The sequence below is a fragment of the Lolium rigidum genome, chromosome 6 (assembly GCF_022539505.1).
Source record: "Lolium rigidum isolate FL_2022 chromosome 6, APGP_CSIRO_Lrig_0.1, whole genome shotgun sequence".
Taxonomy (NCBI): Eukaryota; Viridiplantae; Streptophyta; class Magnoliopsida; order Poales; family Poaceae; genus Lolium; species Lolium rigidum.
In genome coordinates this window covers 176395752-176403973 of record NC_061513.1, presented here as the reverse complement: position 1 = coordinate 176403973, position 8222 = coordinate 176395752, and the positions used below count along the sequence as shown (strand labels likewise).

Genomic DNA, 8222 nt, shown 5'->3' with positions numbered 1-8222 from the left:
ACATTTAACGTGACCGAGCTCCCAAAGCCGGACAGTTCACACAATTTTGACCGAGCAATCTAATAGTAATAAATTCAAAATGTATGAACAAATTGCCACTAGAAATTCCTTAAACATGTGCTATGTATCAACGTGTGCGCGTCACCTTGCACAAACAAAGAAAAGCTAAGCTTGAATCAGTTTTTCACCATCATCAGTTTTAGAAAAGAGTGAGTATTGTATTCAGAATTATTGTTGCCCTTTTAATAACCGAGCAAATAATTTGACCCATCGCCATCTGCACTCGTCGCCAAAAGTAACTCCAATCCCCCATCTCCACACACACACCAAATCAAACCCAAGGGAAAGAAGCCCAAATAGAAAAGAAAAGCGTGCTGTTTTTTCCTCCTCTCGTGCGCCTCCCCACCCCCGCCCCCGCGATCCCAATTCGATCCGCTCGCCCCCCCTCCCGATCCGCCCTCCTCCCCCGGCCGCCCAATCCGGCCGCCGCCGCCCGGATTCGCCACGAATCGGCCGCCAACTCGCGCTCACCGGCCCCGGAAACCCTAGATCCACCGCCGCCGCCGCCATGTTTTGGCGTATGACCGGCCTCTCTGCGGCCTCGCCCGTGAGTCCCCCTTCTGCTCCTTCTCCACCCTTCGCCCCGCGCGCGCCCTCTCTCTCTCAGATTGGTTCGTTTGTCCGTCCGCGCGTCCCCGTGCCGCTGTGGTTACCAACTGCGGGCTTGGCCCCGCGGACCCATTCGTCTGGGTTGGTTCGGTGGATTGGGGGGGTGCCGCCGCGGTTGGGTTGTAATGCTTGCTTTCGGCTAGTTCGCGTTGGAGGTGTTTCTGTCGGTGCCCTGCGACTGCGAGGTGTTCGATTTCGCATTGGGGAGCTCGTGTGCATCTGCTCTTCTCGTGATTTGGGCGTGTTGCCGGAGAGGAAGTAGATGCGTTGGTTCGGATTTGGATTATGTTTTGCATACAAGCTAGCCTTGGGGAGGGCTCGGATCATTGCTTAATAGGGGTTGAACATGGCAGAGCTGCTCTGTGTGTTTGTTAATACCGCACTGAATCCCTGATCTGGTGTGTGACACTATTTGATTATTAGCATTATGAACTGAAGATTCATATGCGTTGGACTTGAGCTGTTTCACAAAGGATTTCTGTCTTGTGGGTGGAACAGTTTTGCGCTTGTGTAATAGCTGTTGCCTCCTTTCTTGCCATTCTCTTGAACTACATGGTCTACTTATTTTGTTCTAACATAATGTTGATATGTGTTCTGTTGTCTTCAACTTTTGTGTGTTTAATAATCCTCTGCGGTATCCTGTATTTGATCTCATGTCTCACTTGAGTCATCATTATTATTGTTCCATAGTCATTATAAATAACTTCCAGTTCTCAATGAGGGTCTTAATTTATTTTCCATAGTATTCTTACAGAGTACAAACACAGGTTATGGCATCATCGCTAACTCAGTATATGATTGCTTTTTCAGGTGGATACGATCCTAGATAAGGAAAATTTTACACTCGAAGAACTTCTTGATGAAGATGAAATTATTCAAGAGTGCAAAGCCCTCAATACCCGACTCATAAATTTGTAATTTCCTCCCAAGCTTCTCTTGCATGGCTGGCGTGTTTAATCTATTGTTGCACCTCAACTCATTTTTATACTGTGCACCAGAGTAACAAAGATGAACCATGTACCTTTTTCTTAGACACTTATGAGACATTTGCTGCAACAGTTGCAAAGGAAACTGAGTTTCTTATTAGGTTAAGAAAATAACAAACAAGTCTAGTTATGAGATAATTATCACATCTGCTTTTGCACCTAACAGCTGCTGCATCTGCACAGTTCAAATCCCACCATAGGAAGGAAATGTACTTCCTCCGTCCAGAAATAAGTGACTCGGATTTGTCTAGATTTGCATGTATTTACATACTAAAACACGTCCAGATACATGCGAATCCAGACAAATCGAAGTCACTTATTTCCAGACGGAGGGAGTGCATAAAATGTAGTTTGTTTTCGGCATTAGTGCTGGCAGTAGTCCTTTCTCCTAATAGTTGGTTCACAAAGTTCTTCTGTTTACAGGCAAGGATCAGTAATTGCTGAATGTGCCTTTCCTGAGGGAAATCTATTTCTGTTCCCTCTTTATCTTTCCTTTTCCAACAGATTCTTAGTTTTATCTGTATTAAGAACCTTCAAAGAATTGAACCTGATGCCTCAGTAAATTAGTAATTATTGAACTTTTTCGTACTGTCAAACTTAATTGTCACGTTGAGTTTTCATGATGGATCACCTGGCTGAAGGAATTACTAATATAGTGAAGACCTGTATTGGCTTTCATTTCTTGCTCACTCTAACATTCAGTGTCTCTTCAACTCAATACTATATTTCCTAACCTATAATGCTTGGAATGTTCTTTTGTAGCTTGCGTGATAAGGCCCAGGTGGAGCAATTGCTTCGTTATGTTGTTGAAGAAGTTCCGGATGATGCTGAAAAAAAGCGCTCCTTCAAGTACGTCATTGGTTATTAGTATTCATAGTCTTTTTAAATAAAGGACTGTATTTCATCCTTTTTGAAATTAACTGTATTCCTTCCAGGTTCCCTTTCATTGCTTGCGAGATATTTACTTGTGAAATTGATGTCATTTTGAGAACCCTAGTAGAGGATGAAGAGGTTAGTGTTCTTGTCCTTTTGGCGTCTTCTGTCAGGCATGTTTAATTGCAACCAGTTTAGCTAATGTTATCCTTTTATTTTTCTGCGTTACAGTTAATGGATCTGCTCTTCTCATTTGTGAAACCTGATCATCCGCACAGCACATTATTATCTGGTTACTTCAGTAAGGTACTAAATTTTACTTTGATTTTCTATACCATATATTTGTGTTTGAAGTTTCCTGCAGAAGTTTGTTTTCTCACATGTTTTTTGTTATTCAGATGTTGAGACTTCATCTTTTAGTTGATGTCGTATTTTTGCTAAGGCAGTTTGATTACTTATTTGTTGTAGGTGGTAATTTGTCTGATGCTGCGGAAGACTGCCCCACTTATGAATTATGTTCAGGTATTTCTTGTCCCCTTTTTTATAAAAAAAATTAGTTAGTTAACTTGCATTTAAAATTATGATGTATATAAGTTAGTTTTCTGTGCTTTCTTTGATTGTTTGGGGCTATTTGAAATTACCAAGGCAAGCTAACAGTTTGTGCTGTGTTTAGCTTTATACTGCACAATCTTCTTCATTCCCACAAATTTGTCGAGTATTTCAGTGGTTTACAACATGCCGTTTTTGTATAGGAGCATCCAGAGATAGTTGTCCAACTTGTTGACCTGATTGGCATCACATCAATAATGGAGGTAAGCTATCATTGATTACATTTGTGGATTGATGCTTTAGTGGGTGCAATTGTTTGATTTTTGCTGCCCTTGGAATTCTTCAGGTCCTGATACGTCTGATTGGTGCTGATGAGACCATATATTCAAACTATGCTGATACTATGCAGTGGTTAGAAAATACAGATGTCCTTGGAATGATTGCTGATAAGTTTAGCTCATCGGTGAGTTAGTCAAGCTTGAATTCCTATAAATACAGGGAAATGCATTTATTTGCATATATCTGCTTGCATTTTCTTAGGCACGATTGCATACAAACATACATTTTATTCGAGAAACCTAGCATGTCTGTTGTCTTGAGATATTTTACCTATATGAACATAGGTCCCTAAATAACTTTATTCAGTTTCTTAGAGAAGAACACCATTTTTTCTAGTAGAAATTTAATATATAATGTATTGTTGAAAAGCAGGACTCTCCTGAAGTGCATGCCAATGCTGCTGAAATTCTGTGTGCTGTGACTCGATGTGCACCTCCATCTCTAGCGGCAAAAATATGCAGCCCAAGGTTTCATCTTAAAACTCTGTTGTTTTGCAACACCACAAGTTTTTATCTTTGTTTGGCAATTTGGGAAAAACCTCTAGAAAGGAAATGCATTGAATATTTGTGTAGTAGACAGAATCATAGAAAATGTCTGCATTTTTTCGAAATCAATGATTTGTTCATAAAGAGGCTAAGTCTACTTTTATCTGAACTCTAAAGATGCTTTAAATGAAATAGGGATATTACCCTACCCTGTACAAGTATTTCCTTCTCTGACAAAAAAATCTTCATGTTCCGTTTTATGTAATTACAGTTTTGTTGGGAGGTTATTCTGTCATGCTCTTGAAGGATCAAGACCCAAATCTGTGCTGGTTCATTCATTGTCAGTGTGCATATCTTTACTGGACCCAAAAAGATTAGCATCAGCTTCCTACCAGGCATTCAGAAGCAATGTAAGTCATGGGGCATTGGTCACTGCCAGTCCTGAGACGGTTGATGGTATGCTTGAGAGTCTAGGTGAGTGTTTGTCTCCTTTATCAGTTCTAGACCTTGTATAAAGTATAAACCATGCGTCATCTCATGCTAGATGTTCTTCTGTAATGCTTTCGATTTCTGGAGATTTATTGCTATAGCTGACATAATTTGTAGGTAATTTGCTGAACTTATTGGACACTTCTGCTGCTGACAATGTTCTTCCTACAACTTATGGATGTTTGCGCCCACCTCTTGGGAAACACCGACTGAAGGTACTGGATGTTGCAAATGCCTTTTACAATTGACCATTTGGTCATTTCAAACTTGTAGTGACTAGGTTTATTGGTTGAGTCTTGAGCCCTTCATTTCCTATCTAGATGCATTTATTTATTTATTGATTTCAACAGAAATTTTTAGTAGCATAGGCCTATCTGGACACAACTATTACTTACTTTTCATATGGTTACCTGGTGTTTAGATGTAGACAAGAGAAGAGAGGGCATGCATGTTCGGACCCTGGTGTCAAATGTCATGTGTCTTGCATGTTTTCCTGCAACGCCAGATAGAACACATTAGCAATGTTTAGCATTTTATGTTCTTACATTTTGGCACTCTTATGGTGTCTTGCTAATATACCTGCTCATTTTTGTTAACCTGGATATACCATCCCCTTTACAGATTGTGGAGTTTATCTCTGTTTTGCTGACAGTTGGTAGTGAACATGCTGAAAAGGAGCTAATAAGCCAATCAGCAATAAAGCGCTCCATTGATTTATTCTTTGAGTAAGAAGATGGGTATATTATGTTCTTTTGCTTCATCATGGTTTGAAGGGCCACTCTCATATATTTGTTATACCACAGGTATCCATATAACAATTTTTTGCACCATCATGTCGAGAATATAATTGTTTCTTGCCTAGAGGGTAAAAGAACAGAACTTGTCGAACATGTTCTTAATGAATGTGACATTGTTGGTAAAATTCTTGCTGCCGACAAGCTTTCTTCTTTGTCAACAGAGTCTAATGGGGTAAGCTATATTAGTATGTCCTAACAATTTTGACTTCATACTACCAAGAATGCCCCTTCATGTATGTCTCTTCGCTGTGCAGCCTACCGTACCGTCTGAAGGGAAAACCCCTTCAAAAATTGGGAATGTTGGCCACATGACAAGAATAGCCAATAAACTCATTCAGTTGGGAAATAGCAACAGCACTATCCAGACTCACCTGCAGGTATCTTACATTTTGCAGGGACTCGATACTTTAGAAGTCTGATATATCTATAGTTTGTACCCATCATTTTAACTTGAGATTTTTTGTTTTGACTTTTGAGTAGGATAACAGTGAGTGGGTCGAATGGCAGACAGATGTTCTGGTCAGGCGCAATGAGGTGGAGAATGTTTATCACTGGGCTTGTGGGTAGGTTTTCTTTGTTTATTTTTCATGCTATACCTGGCTTTCATTTTCTAAGTATTTCTGGACTTATATGCCTCGTATTGTTGCTGCAGGCGCCCAACCTCGCTACATGACCGTGGTAGGGACAGTGATGATGATGACTTCCGGGACAGGGATTACGATGTTGCAGCTCTTGCTAATAACTTGAGCCAGGCATTCCGTTATGGGATATACAGCAACGATGACATTGAAGAGGTGTGCAGATGTGCTAGTGTTGTTAGATTTGATGGTTTGCGAATATCAAAATATTTATGCCCTTTCGTCATGCTATTGTTTCTACTGGTGTATTATATATGTAGACATTGTGGGGACTATGTACGTATAATGATACATATTGTTCTTTTGAATGCAGGCACAAGGGTCACTTGAACGGGATGATGAGGTATGTTGAAGCTAACCTTTTTTTGTATGTTTGCATGATTCTGACGTTCAATGTGATTAAATGTTCATTGGGACGTTTCCTAAAAAATGTGCTGACTGCAGTAAACTGTATGTACAAAAACTGACTATAAACATGCTATGTAGTTTTTGATTCTGTCGAAACGAATTGTATAACAGTATGGTTAAGTTGTCCATGGAATGAATAATGGATGCAGACACATATATTGTTTTCTTTTGATTTAATAATCTTTCCTCTTCTGTTTTCCTTTCAGGATGTCTATTTTGATGACGAATCAGCTGAGGTGGTAATATCTTCTCTGCGTCTAGGAGATGAACCGGATGGGTAATTTGCGATCTTCAATTGTGCTCCAACACCCTTGATTTTTCGCCTGTATGAGTAACTGATTGATAATGTTTTGTTTGTTTATAAGCAGCTCCCTCTTTACAAATTCAAATTGGTTCACGTTTGATGGAGAGAGAGGTATCAATGACCGTTTAGCTGCCTCTGTTCCTTCGTCATCACCCAATTCTGAGGAAGCTTCCCCGGACACTGAGGAAGCTGATGATGGTCAAGTCATTGGCACTGAGGATCAAATGGAAACCTTGTCCCTTGGAAATGGCCCTACTGAGGAGGCGGAAGATGCTGCAGAATGTATTAAACAGACAAATCTTAACACTGAGGACGAGCAACTCGAAAGTGCAGAAGGGATCGAGCGGCATCCGGATGCTTCAAATGGTGATACTGAAGTTAGCACAGACGAAGCTGCCTCTGCAGTAGCTGAATCTTCAGCCCCAGCTACCGAGATGCAGGCAGAGGGAACAGTAGATAAACCCGCTGGCTCATCTGATCTGGACAATCCTGTATCTGAAGCTTCACCGGATACTGATGCTAATGGGAATGATATGGCTGACTCGGCAGTATCTCCCGTGCAAGATATCCCTAACGAAGAAGTGGAGCTACCGATGAAGACTGATGCAGCCGTTGATGCCCAAATGAAAACTGATGCGGTCGTTGATGCCCAAATGAAAACTGATGCGGTCGTTGATGTGAAACCGGAAACTGATGCAGTCGTGGATGTTGGAGCGAAAACTGATGCAGTAGTGGATCTACCAAGCAAGGAAGTTTCTGCCGTGGATGTTGGAGCGAAAACTGGCACGGTAGAAGCAAATGAGTGAAGTGGCAGGATATCTCATGGACTGAAATGGCATAGCTGACGAGCAATTGTAGTCAGACCCATCAGAAGATAAGCAATCATCTTTGCTTCAAGTGCTCCTCAGCCACAAGCAACTCCGAAGCAAACTGCTGTACAATAAGCAAGTGTAGTATTTTGTGTTCCGTTGTGGCCAATCGCTGTACAAATGAGCACCATTCTCTAACTGCACGCTCGACACTTCATCAGAAACTGGTCAATTTGCTTCGAAATTTGCACTCCGGTTCATGGGGAACAAGTGGTTGGCGCTAAATGTCATTTGGTGGTGGTAGTCTCGTGTCTTACGATATGCGAAAGCACAATTCTTTTTGGATGGCAACTGGTTTGTCTACCTAGTGTTTTGTTTCATTAGGTTAACTTTGGAACTGTAATATGTGAAATGGTATTGTTTCTAGTTTAGCTATTGTAATTCTTTCTGACTCGATGTGTGTCAGTTCAAATAGGGCATGCTATTTTTTTTGTAAAACATCTCTGTTCGTTGCTTTCAATTGTTTCAGACCCGGTTTGCGCTTCCTTAATTGTGCTGTGCTAAAATAATTTTTATACCGCCGTGCAAGATAATAACTATAAAAGCAGGTGAAAGTTGCGTAGGAAAATGGTGAAAGACAGAAGCAGCATTATTATGCCGTGTTTGGTTGCAATGAATTAGCCTCTGAATTGGGTTTCGGAATTGGAAACCTGAATACTAATGTTTGGATGTGTTCGGTACTCGTTTCTAGCACCTCCGCCCGTAACTAACTTATCCCCTCTCAATTCAGAGGTCTAGACCTCTGTATTGGCGCAATATTCCCGAACCGTTCCCCGCGAGCGAGCCTCGCTCGCACTCGTCTCCTGCAAGCGTGAC

At 41.1% G+C, this 8222-nt stretch overlaps 1 protein-coding gene across 3 annotated transcripts; it reads left to right on the top strand.

Annotated features, from left to right (window-relative positions):
• Positions 1 to 478: 478 nt before the first annotated feature.
• LOC124659211 (serine/threonine-protein phosphatase 6 regulatory subunit 3-like) lies at positions 479 to 7891 on the top strand. 3 transcript variants are annotated; one of them, XM_047197143.1, is made up of 20 exons: positions 479 to 607; positions 1480 to 1583; positions 2418 to 2504; positions 2591 to 2666; positions 2760 to 2834; positions 2997 to 3050; positions 3281 to 3340; positions 3424 to 3540; positions 3789 to 3883; positions 4173 to 4375; positions 4508 to 4605; positions 5012 to 5115; positions 5194 to 5359; positions 5442 to 5564; positions 5668 to 5750; positions 5840 to 5981; positions 6139 to 6168; positions 6440 to 6510; positions 6599 to 7160; positions 7191 to 7891. In XM_047197143.1, the coding sequence occupies exons 1-20, from the start codon at positions 569 to 571 to the stop codon at positions 7341 to 7343; spliced, it is 2442 nt and encodes an 813-aa protein (XP_047053099.1). In that variant the 5' UTR covers positions 479 to 568; the 3' UTR covers positions 7344 to 7891. The 3 variants fall into 3 exon arrangements, with proteins under 3 accessions (XP_047053099.1, XP_047053097.1, XP_047053096.1); XM_047197141.1 differs by having other exon boundaries at positions 6602 to 7891; XM_047197140.1 differs by having other exon boundaries at positions 6599 to 7891.
• Positions 7892 to 8222: the final 331 nt, after the last annotated feature.

Coding starts and splice junctions, on each gene's coding strand:
- LOC124659211 (XM_047197140.1), top strand. CDS start 569: ATGTTTTGGCGTATGACCGGCCTCTCTGCGGCCTCGCCC. Junction 5,982..6,138: donor GCAACGATGACATTGAAGAG/GTGTGCAGATGT, acceptor TTTTGAATGCAG/GCACAAGGGTCACTTGAACG. Junction 6,169..6,439: donor CACTTGAACGGGATGATGAG/GTATGTTGAAGC, acceptor TTTTCCTTTCAG/GATGTCTATTTTGATGACGA.